The 17350-nt window shown below is 43.8% G+C and overlaps 2 protein-coding genes across 5 annotated transcripts in view; both read left to right on the plus strand.

Moving 5' to 3' along the window:
- WFDC1 (WAP four-disulfide core domain 1) overlaps window positions 1-17350 on the plus strand; it is a 42667-nt gene that overhangs the window by 20164 nt on the left and 5153 nt on the right. The window lies entirely within an intron of this gene.
- ATP2C2 (ATPase secretory pathway Ca2+ transporting 2) overlaps window positions 7694-17350 on the plus strand; it is a 39992-nt gene continuing 30335 nt past the window's right edge. For 2 of the 4 annotated variants that reach the window (XM_014519518.2, XM_025203098.1), the window contains exon 1: window positions 7696-7991. In XM_014519518.2, the coding sequence (XP_014375004.1) occupies window positions 7893-7991 (99 nt within the window). In that variant the 5' untranslated portion in view covers window positions 7696-7892. Of the gene's footprint in view, window positions 7992-17350 lie in introns of all 4 variants that reach the window. The other 2 variants (XM_025203096.1, XM_006022774.3) reach the window with 2 other exon arrangements.

Below are 17350 nucleotides of genomic sequence, written 5' to 3' on the forward strand. Positions count from 1 at the left end.
CATGTTTTGGTCACTACTGAGGGCCTTGAGTTCATAGCTCAAGCATGAAAGGACACTTAATGGCCCTCTGATTGAAAGGATGTAGGAGATGAAGGGCTGATTTATATCTTCCCCCATATAAGCGAAGAGAAGAAATGCTAGTCTGGTTTTCAGTGCTGGTCACTTCAATGGGGATTGGTGTAAGCAACATGATGGCCTTTAAGTAGTGCTAACCAAGGTGTTTCTAGATACTGGTGCCTGAGCCAGCTCCAGCTCTGGTCCCATCTCCCATCCCCGGCAATGTCTGTGCAATACTTGCTGTAGCTTCTCCAGAAAAAAAGCCATGCGCGCTGTTGCCCTCACCTTTCTGCAATTGTAAGAGGGATACAGGAGGGGGAAGATGCCATTGCTTCAGCCAGTGAGGAGGAAACACTTGTTTCTAACGGTGCTGTCTATCGTTTTGAGGGGGGATATGGGATCACATGGAATTAATGCCATGGCCGGTTTTGGTCTAGCTGTAGAGTTATATGCAGAATATCTTTGCTCTGCTAAAGCATGGTTCAGCACAAAACCCGGGGCAGGAGAAAGGCTGTGTGCAGTGCAATGACCAGTCGTGAGTACAAAATATAATTATCTCGGCAGAGTTAATGACCAGTAAAGTGTGCAGAATTTTCCAAACTCCTCCGTGTACTCCAAGAAAAGTCCCACTTCTGAACGGTGCCAGGCAACAATTACCACTCCTCTGGCTCTGTTCCTCCATCCTGCCTTTCCTTTTAGTCCCAGCTCAAATCTCTTCTGGAACAAGTCTTCATCTGTGAATGAATATCATGCCATATGCCATGATGGCCTATCCTGCCATAATCAGCACAGGATGGGCAGAGGAAGATTTACAAGATATATTTCATCCTTAGCTCTATCCCTGGAAAGGGCCATGTGGATTCTTCCCTGAGATGAGAAAAGGGGCTTGTTTAGCTGGCTCAGTTTTGGATGGGGAGCAGGTAAAGGACATTTTATTCTTATAAGGATTGCAGCTTCTACTGTGCTGGAAGACATCTTATTTGGAAGCCAAGCTAACAGGCTGGTTCACACCGGGACAGAGAAGCTGCAAACATCCAGCTTACCCTCCCATCTAGTTCAGCTGTGTTTCTGCAAAGTAAATGGCACTGAAAAACTCCAGAGTTAGCAGTTTCCTCTAGGCCAGGAGAGCTAGAAATTGGCAGGAAAAGGTCTAACAACTGAATCCAACATTCAAAAATGGGCAGTTAAATTACAGCAAAGTAAGAGAGAGGCAGATTCCCAGCTGTTTGAAACCCATGTAGCTCAACTAAAGCAAACAGAGCTGAGCTGATCGGCAGCAATTGGGGATCTGACTCTCAGAGCTAGCTCCGAGCACTAAATGAATCATCTCCCTTACTGGCACCAGTTGAGTAGGGCATCGTTCTTTGACCAAACTCTCCCTTATTGGCACCTCTGTATTGGGAGCAAAGGCAGATTTTGTGGGCTAACTAAGCCTACTGTGATCTAACCACTTTCTAGCAGTTGGCAGCTCCTTAGCAAGTGATAACTTTCTAAAAGTTCAGTACAAATAAAACTGTCTATGTGCAAGGAATCTGCTTTTGACAAACTGAGCGTAAGTCAAGACGGAGCTAGAGAGCACCAGCTGGTATCGGCTAAACAGGAAAGAAGAACCACTAGGGAAATGAGAAGGTAATTCAGACATCAAAGGTAGGATAAAAGAAAAATGTCAATGGTCAAGGAGATGGAAGGTTCTTTGGACCTAGACATTTGCTTTTCCAGTGGGTGTCTCTAGTTCACAGGTGACTGTGGACACGTGCCAGTGCGCTCCCCTGACTTGCAAATAACTTGCCGTTATTTATAATTGCTTTTTAATAAAGACTGGTTGACCTCAGTGGCTGAGTCCCTTTTCAATGCTCCTGGAAGATAAAAGGGGAATGTAAAAGTGTACAACAGCACGGTTGCCAAAGACGTTACAATTTGAGTGCTATGACCGTAAAAGTCATTATCAGGAGAGTAGTGTTAAAGCAAATATTCAACTATAAAGTAGAGAGGCCTCATTCTGAGCACTCCTCTGATTGCAACTAGATTTCTTTTTCCTAATTCAAGCATCCAAATAGCACATGCAAGGAGAGATGAATGTCACAATGTCAAGACAATCTGCTGGAAGAGAGGCTTCAGAGACCAAGCGTAAGGCTTTGCAGCTACGGTTTGGATATGTTCGTGGATAAACATGGATATATTCATGCATGTAGGTCACTTACACATTTTTCTGTGGCAGCGGTTGTCCGATTGCTATTTATGTTACGACTTTACCGCCTGCAAAAACAAAAGAGGCACAATGAGGTCAAAATGCTCCATGCCCACATCTCCCACTGATCAGAGAGAGGACTCTAGGAGTAAAGGGTGCAAACTAGTGGAAAGTAGATATAGGCTAGAGATCAGAAAGACATTTTTTACAGTAAGGGTGGCCAGAGTCTGGAAAAGGCTTCCAAGAGAGGTGGTGCTGTCACCTAACTTGGAGGTCTTCAAGAGTAGGCTTGACAATCACCTGGCTGGGGTCGTCTGACCTCGGCCCTCTTTCCTGCCAGGGGCAGGGGGGTCAGACACGATGATCCATTGGGTCCCTTCTGACTCTACCATCTATGAATCTATGAATCTATGACTTGTGTAGGGGGATTGGTTTTGGAGGGTTGCATAGGAAAATCAATTTTCCGTTTAAGTATGGCTACACTTTCTCTACTGATGAAAGAGAACTAACGGTGGGGCCCAAAGGATGGAGTCAGAGATGATGTCGAATTTTTAACTTGGAGAAATTTTATGAGTGTCGTTTTAAAAGAAAAATAGGAAGAAAAGAACAAGCCCTGTTGATTTGACTAGTTCACCTCAGAGGAGAGGGACGTCAGGTCAATCATCTTGTTTTTATTAATAGTTTCCTGTTTGTTGCTACCAACCTGGGCTGCCAAAATAACAGGTGGAATAGGAAAAGCCACGGCAGACATGTCTGAGGTGGTTTAGGAATAGTGCATCCTGTATCTGTACAGGGGATTGGACTATGGGCAGAGCCAGTGGGGACCTCCAGGAGATGCAACTGGACCCTGCTTTGGCTGCGAGTTGCAGTTAATTGAGATCACTGGCTCTTCACTACAGCCATATTGGAGCCTACATTGGCATGGCTCCAGAACCCAGGGGGTGAATGCCACCACCATTTACTTTTCTTCTGCCCCCAAATTCAGCACATCCCCTTGTATAACAGTCCTATAGTGCTGGGCAGCAAGGGGACAGAATGAAGTCATGAATCCAACCATGATCCTCTTCTTTGCAAGCTAATCGTGGGCCAATACACAGGACTGGACTCCATGAAGCCTTGGCCATTAGTTGAAGAGATCTTCATTTGCAACTTAAACTCCTGTGTAGAAGCCTTCTCACATTTAGATCTCTATTCATAACCAGCGCAATCTCTATTCTGCATTTGGAACAAGGGGAGAATATCAGCTGCGTGTGGGTAGTGAGTTATAGTTCTGAGTGGCAGTAAGTTCATCCGCCTCCAATACACCCTCATTTTCTTCATCAACTAGGTAGAAGGGGATCTTCAGTTTAATGAACTTGAGACCTAATGAGCGTGAGGAACTGTATCTTGAAAAGACCCCAGCATGAGCCAGTTTGATCTGGAGGTGATGCTACGTTACCTAAGGATTATATAAGCAATGACTTCTCTCCGAGTGAAGTGTCTAAGTGCTCCTGATGCCACTGACAAACCTTTTTCACTTGAAAGCCCTTCCTCAGGATTTGCATTTGATTGTTCTCTAGTTCTAGCAGCGTAGCTGTTTCCCCTACAGCCACCAGGATAAATTGCATCCTGGTTTTTACTACGGGGTTCTGTAAGTTCAGCTGTGGATGGGATTTGGTGGCCTAGATGCATTGACTAAGCAAAGAGGTGAGCCTCACAGTGATGACAGCACATATTTCCATGCGTACCTTGATGTCTCTCAATGTTAAAATTGTCTTGCTCCATGTGCTTCTCAGACATTTCCTTCCTTAACACAGCACACTAACTAAAATGTGGTGGAACCTGACCTCAGCCTTCGCTACTTGATTAATGGCCATCTCCTTGAAAGTGGGTGTTATCCTGAAGGGCATGATTCACAGTGACTTGACAAGCTAAATAACTACAGCAAAGACCTTAATAACTACAGCAGAAACCTGCTGCCTTAATGCTAGTGGCTCTGCTTTAGATCACCAACAATGGGTGTGCATCTTATTTTCCTCCTGTGAGTTTATAGTCACTGGGTGGTAATGACATTTATAACCACTCTGTGTGTGCTGGAGAAAAAAATATTATAATTATGTGTTTAAAATACAGATATTTCTAAAATTACTTTAAAAGACCCTGAAAAGATATTGGATGATAACTGTATGATAGGGATCTCCAACTTCTTAGCAGCCAGGGGCTGTTCTCACCATGTGGACTCTGCTGGTTTGCATTCGGGACAGACTCTCTGGGTCCCGGCAAGCCGTGCCATGCACCCCAAGGGTACAGGCAGACAGCAGGAGCTGGAGGAGGGAGAGGTAGGCTGGTGAACCCATCAGTAGCAGAAGGGAAAGTGGTGGGAGGAGTGGCTGGGTAGGAACCCATGAGCCACAACTAACCTCCTTTAGATGCAGCTCATGGGCCACCAGTTGGATAGACCTGCTGTATGGCATCATAAGTATGTCATTACCCATAAAGTACCAGTTGGATTGGTGGCCACTGATGAACACTATAATCTCTTATGCTTACTTCATGAACTGTAATGGTCAAATGGATCAAACTCCCTTTGACGAGAAGGAGGAACAGAAAAAAAGAACGCAAAGAGAGTAAGCTCTAGTTAGTCCTACAGTCCTAAGAAATCTCTAATGAATATTCTCAGTTAAATCTCTAATGAATATTCTCAGTTAACAGCACTTTCATTCTGTCTTTTTTCAAATAAATCACTACTAAAATATAATTCAGTCATACAGGATGTAATTCATAAAAAGGCGGAGACATGACCCCTAGTGTTGATCTTTAATTGGATACTTTTATTCCATCTAAGAGTCCATTGAACAATGGGATGTAATTCATGAATGTGGCAGCAGATGTTACTATGTTTATCAAGTTAACTTTCTTCATTTCTGTGTTCTGGCTGTCTCAGTATTTTCTTAGTACTTCTTCTGTGCTAGCTATTCTCCCCCCATAGACGAATAAAGAAATGAAAATATCAGGCCAAATTTTATATTGGTGTAACTTGGTTACACTCTTTGGATATCAACAGAGTTGCGCCTGTTTTACACGGGCATAACATTTGGCTTCTATCTGTTGTTGCCAAGAAAAGAAAGTGCAATAAGGAAAGTCTGAAAACTGTTCTTGCTTAATCAGACTTGCCACCACCCACATCTAAATAAGGAAATGATACTCAGTCAAACTGAGCCAAAACTAGGAAATTGAATTCAGGGCAAAAAATCTGCATAACCTAATTCTTGTTTCCACAACTTGGACCCCATGGAGATTTGGAAGCCAAATTGCAGTAGCTAGTCACGTGGACAACACACAAAGTCAACCTGTGAGAAGAAATAGCCTCTTCTCTAGTTGAAGCTGAAGAAAACCTTCCGACCACTCTTGCTGCCTGAGAACGTCACAGCAGTTCAGGATGATCCTGGGGCAAAGAACTGCTACAGCCACGCTCAGATCAGTAGCAGAGTTTATTTCCTTGCCAAACAGCACCAGCTGTGCCCTATCTAGACTGAGACTGAGCCAACTGGCAGCTGTCCAGATCCTTATCTATTCTGCAAAAAGACAGAAACATGCAAAGCAGATGTGTACTTCAGTCAGGATCTCTAAGATAGTGAGGTGCCTAATTCCCAGGAATTACAATGAGAGAAAACCACCTAAACACCTCTGAGGCTCTGAGCTTTGGTTGTATGGGTGTAACGATGGCTCTAAGCACGTCACAGCCTCTCATCCAACGTGAGCAGCCTGCAAGTTGGCCTGTTCCTCTCCAGAGTGGACCCACATTTCATTGATTCATGAATGTCCTTTGTTTGGCCTATGATACATCCAGGTGAGTTCAGCAATAAAGTACTTCCTCCAAGGAAACCAGACGGGGAAACATTGCACATGAAGGCTCCATGCTCCAAGACATGTCCTAATAAAAGCTCCCAAAATGCTCCGTGGATAACTAGGTTTCACAGCACCCCTCCACTGGAAGCACAGTCTCCAGCACCCCGACCCTCTAGACTGGACCGGAGGCAGATTCACTTCCGAGAAGTTTGTCGAGTCTGTGCTTGAGCGTGGCGCTACGTCCACGAGAACACACGTAATGAAAGCCTCATGATAAAATCCAACCTTGTGGAACAACTGGCCACGATAAAAATAAAACATGCCAGAGGTTGATCTTGCCACGATAAATCAAAGCCTACCATGATAAAAAGAGTCAATGTGTATTTTCACATGTGACTAACCTAGCAAAATGGCGATTTTGGGTGCCATTTCATAACATCTATCTAAACAACGCACGTCATGTACAAAGGCCCTAAAAACCCCGAAAAGATATGCAATGATAACTGTATGGCTCCTGGAAACGTGCCTGCCAGAGACCCAGTAGTTGTAATCTCACGGCAGGGCATCAGAAAGTCTCTGTGGGATCATCTGACCCCTGGAAGTGCTCGTTAGCCACAACCATGGGAAAGTGCCCGTTTTGATTAAGCTTCTGATTGAAACAGGCAGGGCACGGGGCTGAGCTCTCAGGCTCCCGGCCCTCAAGTTGCCCATCTCCTTCACTGGATATCCACTGCACTGCCCCAGAACAGCGAGGAGGGACGGCACCAGCCATTTCGGAGCAATCCTGCTGCAGAAAATGCTGCATATCAAACTCTTTGCTTTGATTTGCTCTTTGCTTCCTCTCCCCAGCCTCACACCAAAAATGCAGGCTTTCCTGCGGGAGGGTAATGCTGACTCCTTCACGTCTTCAGAGCCCCCAAAACTTGAAGCTGTGCTTTAATGCCACCGCTTAGACGTAAGAGGCAAGTTGCCAAACGTGGGTGTGAATCTCTCTCTTTTAACCCCATGACCTAAAAATCTTCAGGCCTGGGAACGTTGTAACTCATTAACTGTGGTTCAGAGTTTGGGACTCCACCGCCAAGGTTTTGTTTGTAGCAAGGGAAGGATTTTAAAAGGTAAAGTAAAAATAATCTTGCATGGTATTTATTAGGAGAATAAATATCTTGAATCTGCACCACTTTGAATGTCAGGGACTTTGCGTTCTCGGGATCAGCAGGGTAGGAGTTTACGCTCTCCCCATCTCTCCTAACACGCACGTATTTATTTGAGCGTTTCCGAAGGAAACTTCTTCTCACGTGATTCCCCCACAACTTGGGACCTCATTGCACAGCGTGGAGCAGCCTCTGCAAAGCAATCCACCCTTCCTATGTGCCACGCTGCTGCTGCTGTCGCATTTGAAGAGGGGGTGGGGGAATAAAAGAGCTTCGAGCGCACTATGTGTCCTTCAGCGTCCACTGGATCTGGTGTAGAGGCAAAGGTCCCTCTGTTCATACACAGCTGCTGTTCTTGCTTCAGCCCATGCAGAATTCCCCTGGCACTCGAGCGAGACGCAGCATTTCATAAGTGAAGGGAACCAGGCGGTGCCTGATGCTTTGAGCAGCCCAGGTGAGCGTGCGCAGCCTCTCTGGCACCTGTTGTTGGCCGAAGGCGTGGCTTCCCCTGCAAGCATCAGGTAACACCTGCCTCTCCCTTTCTGGAGCTACAAGCTCAGGGCTTGCAAGGGAATTCGAGCCACGGCAGGAACAGGTGACGTTGAAGCAGCAGCAGCAGCAGCAGCACCTCTCTCTGCTGCTGCTGCTGCTGATGAGACCCAGCGAAGATGGTAGAAGGACGCTTCTCCAAACTTCTCCAGCAAGGATCCCTTTTCCGCTTATCCCAGAAATATCAGCCACTTGGGAGTGGGGAGCCAGAAGGAGAGGTAAGGCTTTCCTATGCCTCTTGCTGCACGGTAGGAAATGTCTGCTGTAATCGGGGGCTGAGAAAGACTGTGCCCTACTGGCAGCCCTGCATCTCTCTGGCGATGCCAGCATTGCCGTGCTACTCGGTTTTATCCTCGCATGCAAAATGGAGGATGAGATTAATGACATTTCCCTGCCTATAGATGTCTTGCAGAGGGGGGTAGTTCACGTGCACAGAGTATTTTCAGAGGACAGCGCATGGGCCTAAGTATTAGCGGTCATCTTCATAGGAGAGAGATTAAAATGTGCTTCGCTCACTAATGTAGATGTTGCAGCCCGGGCCATGATAAAGGTTCTCAGACCATACAGATTTAAACAAGGTGTCAACACGAGTCTCGGCAGACAGTTGCATGGGTTGTGAGTAAGCACTAAAGCTGCCTCTTTCCTAGATGAGTGGTCCCTCCTGGTCAGAGTCAAAGCTGGCCGGTGGATGGGATGAGCGAGCCAATCCTGCTGCAAGGGGGATACTATATTATTGTTATTTTTTAACTAACAAAATAAAACTGGAAAAGAATTTCACAAGCCATTTCTTGGTCCTTTTCAAGGATGAGTTTTAGTTTTCTTGAACGATCCCCTAAATTTTTACTTAGGAATATCATTTTTATCCCATTTTATCTAATTTTTGCTACTCCAAGCCGAATAAGTGGTTGGTGTGTTTCATATTTTCAGTATTCTCTTTCGGCTCTCAGGCACGCTGTAAGTTCCTTGGGGCTGGGAGATGATTATTTCTATGGGAGCTACTTGTTACACATTTATCCGGCACAAAAAGATTCAGATCTCCTTTGGTGCATCTGTAATAGTGTTATTGTAATAGGAATTATAATAACGTGGGATTGGGTATTTTTGAATAACAATGTGCATGTAGGATCCTGATCCTTTTCTTCCTCAAATGAGGGATGATAACATTCAAAGGAGTAAGATAAGCCTGATTTCTTCAGCACCTCTACCTTCCAGTAGGTAGCAACATCGCCATTAAGTACCATGTGTTCAAACATTGTAGTAGTAGGCAACTGTTGATCCATTTGGCTCATGGTGTATGTATGAAAGGTCACCAGGTTAACATGTACACCTAGGCAGGAGTGGGGATGAATGAAGGCTGCCCAGACCTTCTATCCCCCACTTAGACAGTATCCAAGTCTAGACATTCGGTGCCTCAATAGCTGTAGCTATATACACGTCCAGGAATTGAACCCACATGGTGAGCAAGGAGTCTACCACTGAACCACAACAGCAGGTCAAATGGTGTTCATTGCAGCTAATTCTTTCAATCTGCCCTCATAAATCATTTCCTGCACCCTTCTCTGATCTTCTTCCAATCTGTTGTTGCCTTTCTAATATTGAGTAGGTCAGAACTGCTGGTGATGCTATAATGTACAGTCTGACGGTGCTCCAGGAAGAGAGAGGGACTAAAACTGCTCTTACTTTGATCCACTAAGCAATGCTACCGCAGATTACTCAAAATCCCAGTCTAAAAAGGAGAAACTACTCAGGTGCTAAAAATTATACTCTGTCTTGCTCTGATGTGTCCCTAGTTAGAAAACTGTAGCAGTGCATTCTTATGGCTTTCCCATTCTTACTATATCATAAGAAATATTTGCTACCTGGACATGGGGCCTTAAATTGCAGGTTAAAGTCTATGCAGAACATGAGGCCATTATTATAATGTGACAGTACAATGACCACGTTTTTCGATGTAAGCCTGGGAAAAAACCTGAGAAAATGTGAAATTACAATGGGAAAGCAATTTCCATGCACGTCCACAGAGACCCCATTATGATGCAAATACAGCATCAGGATGATTTCACTGCAAGTCTGCGGAGACCCAGAGACAACTGAAGAATAATTTCAGTGAAGGCCTATAGAATCATTTAAATGTACAGCTGAAGGTCTCTCCACAATGCCATTATGATGTGACATTAACATGTCAAAACCATTTCAAGGATAATCCACAGAGAATCTATTCGGATGCCATTATATTGTGAAAACACAAATCTTGACATGATTGTTACATGCCCACAGAAAAAAAAGACTATAATTAATTCTACACAGAAGCACAATGAAAATATATTGTATTATTGCCATCAATTATTATTATTATTATTATTATTATTATTATTAACTGTCATAAAGCAAAAAAAATCAATAACTGAAGAATAAATTCCTTGTTTCTTACAGTCTGGTAATTGACTCACTATAGATGTGCATTTTGCTTTTGATTTGGAAATATTTTGCTGAAATCAATAGGGAAATAAAAATTTTAAAAAAAACCCACTTCAGATTACATTTTTGTCCTCTAGCCATGATAGCTATTAAGTTCAGACTTTGGATCTCTATTCATTTCCTAGTTTTATTACAGATTTCTTATGTCACCTTAAGAAGTCATGTCATTTCTGGGTGCCTCAGGTTTTCCTCATCTTTCAAATGGGTAATAATCATTCTGTTTTATTGAACTTTAAACTCCTTGGGTAGGGACATTCATTCAAAAAACCTGTGCCAAAATTGATTCAATCTTTGCAGGTTAGTCTAACCTGCCTAGGCTAAACCAGTTCGTAACCGTAAGACATCCCCTCTGGACTGAAAAAATGCAGGCACATGCCTGCAGTGGCTCAGGCTAGAAGCCAGGGGGTACTACAGCAGCCCTCCCTTCCCTTTCACAGTGCTGAGCTGGGGGAGAGGGGGGGCATGGGCAGGCCCCAGCAGGATGCCCTGATTAAGGAGGGGTTCCCCCACTCCTAACCAGCCCAGCAAGGAGTTGATAACACAGTGTTCATCAACCCTAACTCAGTGTTTATCACCCCATTAAGAAAACAACAGAGGGACATTACCAGCTACCTCTTGATTCTGCCTTTGTCCTGTCTCCCACTGCACGGACCGTAGCCAGTATGTGGTCTGCTAGCTAATGCTGTGTGTCTGTGTAAGGTAGAGGGGGTGGGAAAATCCCTGCTTAGAGGGGAAGTGGGGAGCAGAAGCCAGGTAGATGCCTGCAGTCTCTGCTGGAGCTGCAGCCAGGGATCAGAAGGGAGAAGCCAGCCCTGCTGTGGAGCAGAGATCCCTGCTTAGCCCAGAGAGCAGGCCGGGATGCTGGGGGAGTCTGACTTAAACCTGCACGGGGTCTGAGACAGGCATTGCATAAACTGGTTTGACCCAAATTAGTTAAATCTGATAGTGCATTCGGCCAGGTTTATCTCAAACTGGCTTCAGCCATTTTCAAACTGGTTTATGTGCACTGAATATCTGTTCTGTTACAGGTTGAAACAAGTTTCTGAACACTTAAACTGGTTTATGTGTAATGTCTGTCCCTAGCCCTTGAGTCAGAGTTTGTTTCTGATAATGTGTATATGAATGAAAGAACAGGTCATCTGTTGAGTTGGAAACCAAGGCCTCTGCTTCCAGAAGCATGAACTGTCACAGCTTGAGCTAATGGACTGACTGCTTTTGCTTAGGTTAGTTGTATAAAGCTGCCAAACCCCGTCTGCTTCACACAGTCTATAACTGAAAAAGACATATCATGTAGCCACATGAGTGTGGTACCACGCACGTATCAGTGTCTCAGCACTATAATGACATGTCCCAGAATGGCACTGCCTTGCCTTGTAGAGACATACCTTTATTTCTCGTGCTGTCCCATGTGGAGACAGAGGGCAATTGATCACTATCTTCTATCACAACTTCCTCTGCATTTGAAAACTATTATCAAATCCCCCCTCGGGTTTCTTTTACCTAGGCTAAAAAACTCCAGTTCTTCCCACGTTTTCTCATGTCACGCATTCTAGATTTCTAATAATTTTCTTTGCTCTTCTCTGTTTTCTTTCCAATTTGTTCACATCGTTCTTGAAGTGTGATCACAAGTGGGACACAATATTCAAAGCGAAACTTCTTCAGTGCTGATTTGACGGGAACAATATCTTCCCCTGACTTGCACGTGCCATACTTGTTATGCATTCAGTTACCCATTCCAGTATGCGACAGGGGTTTTTTGCAAAATATTATACTTGCCTCGTATGCAGCTTGCTCTTCATTATAACTGTCAGGTTCTTTTCTTCAGTATTGCAGCCAGACATTCCTGATTTGGCATTTGTGCATTTGATTATTCTTTTCAAGGTACCTATCCTTACTGAATTTCATCCTATTTATTTCAGTCCATTTTTTTCCAGTTGAGATCATTTTAAACCCTAATCCTAACCTCTAAAGTGTCTGCTACCCAACCCCACTTGCTGTCACCAGCAAACTTATTCTCTGTTTCATCTTCCAAGTTATTGATGCTGGTATTTTAAACAATGCCAAACCCAGGACAGGCCGCGGATCAATTCCCACATTGTATTTGCTTCTAGTTAGGCATTGAGCTCTTGATGACTGCTCTTAGAGCATGATTATCTAACCAGTTACGTGCCCTGCTGATTTCAATTCGACTACATTTCTTTAGGTTATTTATGAAAATGCCATAGGAGACAGTGTTAAAAGCTTCACTAAAACCAAGGTATATCTACTGCTCCTTCCTGCACCCACAAAGCCCATTACTTTGTCACAGAAGAAAATAACGTTGGGTAGCTGTGATTTGCTCTTGATAAATCACGTTAGCTTTTACTTATCACCCTTGTTATTCTCTAACTGTTTACAAATCTAGTGTTTGATGGTTGGCTCCAGTATCTTTCCAGTATCCTTTCCCCTTTGAGAGATCTCCATCTGGACCCTGGGAACAGTAACTGCATGTACTGACGTGGAAGCAGCTTCTTCAAAGCAAAGTATGGTTGTATTTGCCCAGTGATGCAACTGCACTGAGAGAAGCAGAAAGAAATCTCATAAAGAGATCTCTATCAGATCGCCTTACTCATGTTTGACATTCACTTCACATCTCGAAGTAGGCATGACTCAGCCTTGGTGAGCCCATTCTCTTGACAACCAACTTTCATCCCGTTTATGTATCTCTGCCTGTCTCCGTTTGCAGTTCTCACTGATGAGCAGTCCTTCCTTTGTTGGGAATAGCCTGACAAAATGTGGGTTTTTGTTGGAAAATGCTAATTCAGCAAAACTTTCCTCGGGAATGTCTGTATCTGTTTGCACAAGGATGGGATTTCTTATTGAAACAAGGGAGAGACTGGCCTAGGTTTTCCACATCCCAAGTCAGCCAGCAGACTATAACGTCTTTCCCTTTTTGTCAGCCTCTTCCTTTAGACATGTACCATTTTCTACTAATATTCATCAGACCAGCAAACACAAATTTATATTAGAATTGTGACGATACCCCAATTTGGGGTATCGTCCCAATTCTAGTATAGGCCTGACTTCTTAATTTTTACTATCTGCCATACTGGCAGTATGCACGTCTAAAAAGGCCTTTCCCATATTATGTTTTTATTTCTTAATGGAGGTACATATAACTATTTATTGCTGCTGTTCTTTACTTTATATTCTTATTACTGAACCATATGTTCATATACCAACAGTAGAGCCTATAATATGTGTCCTTTGAGAAAAAATACAAGTACCTGGAAGGAAAAGAATGCCATATAGAAGTAGACAGAAAGAGGGGTTGGCACAGCACACCATACTTCAGTAGAAAAGCAGAGCTTATTTACATAGTCTGTCAAAGTTTGATTCAAAGACTTTATAAAGGAACAATTTAGTTGGCTGACATAACTGCTCAGGGGTCATCTTGTCCTCGGTCCTTCTGAATTGGCCACCATGAATAGGAAAGGTGAGACAGGCAGTCACACAAGCCATACTGCTGTAATAATGAACACATTTTGCTTCCCACTCAGGTGCCCATGCCCTTGGCAAATTATACTTTGCTACAAAGGCTTTAACCAAAATACACACAGTTTATTACCAATGTGGGTGGGAACAGCCAAGAAGGCTTATATGGTTTCCAGCAAGCACGGGGTTAACTTCATTCCTGGAGTTCCCACAGCTTTATAGGATAGAGTAATGAAGCAGGATGGACCCAATTAGGGTGTCAGAGAAAACTATATAAGCAGCTGTCTTGGGCAGTTAAGGTCTTACTCTCTTGCTGGTGGGTAGATCTTGTCTCTGTTTGGGGAGAGGTGTCTTTATGGAAAAAGCCTTAATTTGTGATTGTAGCCTGTTTGAACCAGAGCATCAGTAGGGATGGAGGGTGCTGAGGTTTGGCTGCACAAAGAGAAACATGTTTTTCTAGTCTGCAGGGTTTGACTTTAGATTAAGAGAAAAGAAGAAAGAGCATTGGTAGCAAAAGGGAGAGAGCTCTATAATAGTAATGGTCCAGATGTGCTAGAAGGGCCTGTTCCCACAAACAGGCATGGTGATCATTTTGCACCATTTTGCAAGTTTGCAATGGTGATCATTTTGCAATAAACAGATTAACTTCAAACCATGAGATTTTAAAAATAATATACTCGGGGATCATTTCCTTTCAGATTTGGATCACTCTGAGGCGGGCTGATCTAGTTTCTACTATGCTGGGGGGAGCTCCTTTTTTTTTTTGAAAATTGGAAGATGAGATTCTGGAGGATTTGCATGACTTTGCGAATTAAGAGCTTTGGGACGAACGTCAAATATTGTGAGGCTCGTAATGAAATTGCAAGACTTGGCAGCACTCCTTAAAGGAATAGCACATAGAAACAGGATTAGTAACAAGGCACTGCAGAGAACAAAACAAAGCAGACCAAGAACCTTGCTGGGGGGATTCTTATACCAGTTTTTATAGTATTTGCACTTCTGTATACATGGAATTTTTAAAGTATTCCACATTTGTAATGGCGCTGTCTTCCTTAAATACACTCATGAAGGAAATGGGAGAGTTTGAGGGTTGGTTTTGGTTTGCTTCCAAACATGCATGCTTAAAGGTTCACATTTGTAATAGCTCTTTGTTGGACCAAGTAACCTATATTTCTTTCACATGGAAATAAACTGTATGGTGTCAACAAGCCCAGTTCAGTCAAGGAAGGCAGAGGAACCCAATAGCTTCCCAGAATAAACCAATTTAGTTGAATGGAAAATAAAAGACCTGTGATACTCCCTTCTGAAAGATGAGGGTTTGAGGTTCCTGGGTCTTATGTAAAGAGAGCCCGGCTTCTTCAACCCATCCTGTCCTGGTCGACTAACCCTTGTTGCAAGTGAGGAATTAGTGTGTCACACAAGGAGCGCTACATCAAAGACTTAAGTAATTCTAGAGTTAAAAGAAGATATAGAGTTGACTAAACTGTGGTATTTGACCCTTAGCATTACACTCATACCTTGCAATGCCTTCTGACCTTGTTGAACTAGTTTCACTTCCTCCTCCCACCCTTCCTCTAAATGACACACTCCTTATGTTTAATTTTGTTGCATCAAGTGTAAAGTTGGTTTTGTGAAGCCACTTGTTCAGCAGTTAACCAGCTGCATAAATAGTAATATGCATTATTGGATTACGGATGGGATAAGCAATGTTTCCAGTGCAGAAGTCCAAGTGGCAGGGAAGAAACCTGTGATGTACTTGAGTTCTGAAGAGGTGAAGCTCTGAACCATGGGAAGGCACTCAAATAGAACAGGTCCTCACACCCTTCTAGCCATTGCAACTCATGCCAAACACTATGACCACTAAGGCTAGGGACAGTCATTCAAAAAGCCTGAGCCTGAATTGATTCAATCTTTGCAGGTTAGTCTAATCTGCCTAGGCTAAATCATTTTGTAACTGTACAGACATTCCCTCTGGACTGAAAACATACAGGCACATGCCGCAGTGGCTCAGGCTAGAAGCCAGGAGGACTAGAGCAGCTCCTCCACCCCACCTTGCTTCCAGAGTGCTGAGCTGAGTGGGGCATGGCCAGGACCCTGGTAGGACGCACTGATTATTCCCCGCCCCTTCCTCAGTGTTTATCAATCCCCTAAGAAAACAAAGCCTCATTACTTCAAGCTCTTCTTAAACAGCTCTTCCAAGGAAGAACATTAAGCTACCTATTGATTAGTTCCAAAAAGCCTGTCTGTCTTTGCCCATAGTACGGACCATAGCCAGCATGTGATCTGCTAGCTAATGCTGAGGTGTCTGCATGAGGCAGAGGGATGGGGGAACAATCCCTGCTTAGCAGGGAGAAACCAGGCAGATGCTCTGTGCCTACAAGTCTCTGCTGGAGCTTCAGCTAGGGAGCAGAGGTGAGGGACCAGCCCTGCTGTGGAGCAGTGAGCCCCACTCAGCCCAGAGAGCATGCTGGGATGCTGGGGGAGTTTGGTTTATCTTAAATCAGCAAGGGGTCTGGGACAGATATTGCATAAACTGGTTTGACCCAAATCAGTTATGTCTGATACTACTTTCAACCAGGTTTATCTCAAACCGGTTTCAGCCATTTTGAAACTGGTTTATGTGTACTGAACATCTGTTCTGTTACAGTTTTAAACCAGTTTCTGATCACTTAAACTGGTTTGTGTGTAATGCCTGTCCCTAGCCTGACTGAAAAACGGTTAATGTTCACTTCCAGAAAAGTCCTAATAACAGCAATGGAATTCAGCAGTAAATATCCCTTTATAAAAGTATGGATTTTTTTTTAAACACATAGCCACTAATTTTTATATCAAGAATAACAATGAAACAATGACTGGATTCTCACATACAGCCCAGTTTCCACCTGATTAAGAAGACAGAGCATGTGATTATTTAAAATAGATACATCAAATGGGTAGATGCTAGTGCACTCAACTGGATGAAACCCAAGACACCTGGAGTTTATATACAACTATATTAATCATTGGCTGCATAACATTGGGCATGTCTTCTGTGCCTCTGCTTCTCCTCCCAGCTTTGATGAGTTTTTGTATTGTGCAAATCCTTTGAGGCGCAAGGGCTGTGTCTGACCATGGGCATATGCAGTGTCTGGTACAATGGCGCCTATAGAAGTTAACTCAACGCTACCAATAATTGCTTATGTACATTAGCTACACCTTGATGGATTCTTAATCAGCTGCAAACTCAGGAAAAAGGTCTGGGATTTGCAGCTCAATGAAAGCACCATCTGCAAAAATATTCACATGAGAGCGATGTTGTAGCAGGACAGATGAGGCTCCAAGGAAAGGACAAGAATGGCAGGTTCTACGGGGAAAACTGTGGTCCCAAGGCTGAGGATGATAATGAGGGAAAGAAAGATGTGTCAGCTCAAAGTTGTGCCTAGCAGCCCATCAGGACAGAGTGGTTAGGGCACACCAATTACCCTAGTTCATAACCCATGAGGGAGTGACGTAGCTAGCGTCACATCCAACAACTTTGGATTCCCCTGAAGATGACCAGGTGAGCTGACTAGGGGCAGTCTTATATATACATCTAGAATAGGGCTTCATCTCATCATGCCCCTAGAGTCCTTGCATGCCTGAACCG

This window comes from Alligator sinensis, unplaced genomic scaffold (assembly GCF_000455745.1).
Source record: "Alligator sinensis unplaced genomic scaffold, ASM45574v1 scaffold228_1, whole genome shotgun sequence".
NCBI classification, from domain to species: Eukaryota; Metazoa; Chordata; order Crocodylia; family Alligatoridae; genus Alligator; species Alligator sinensis.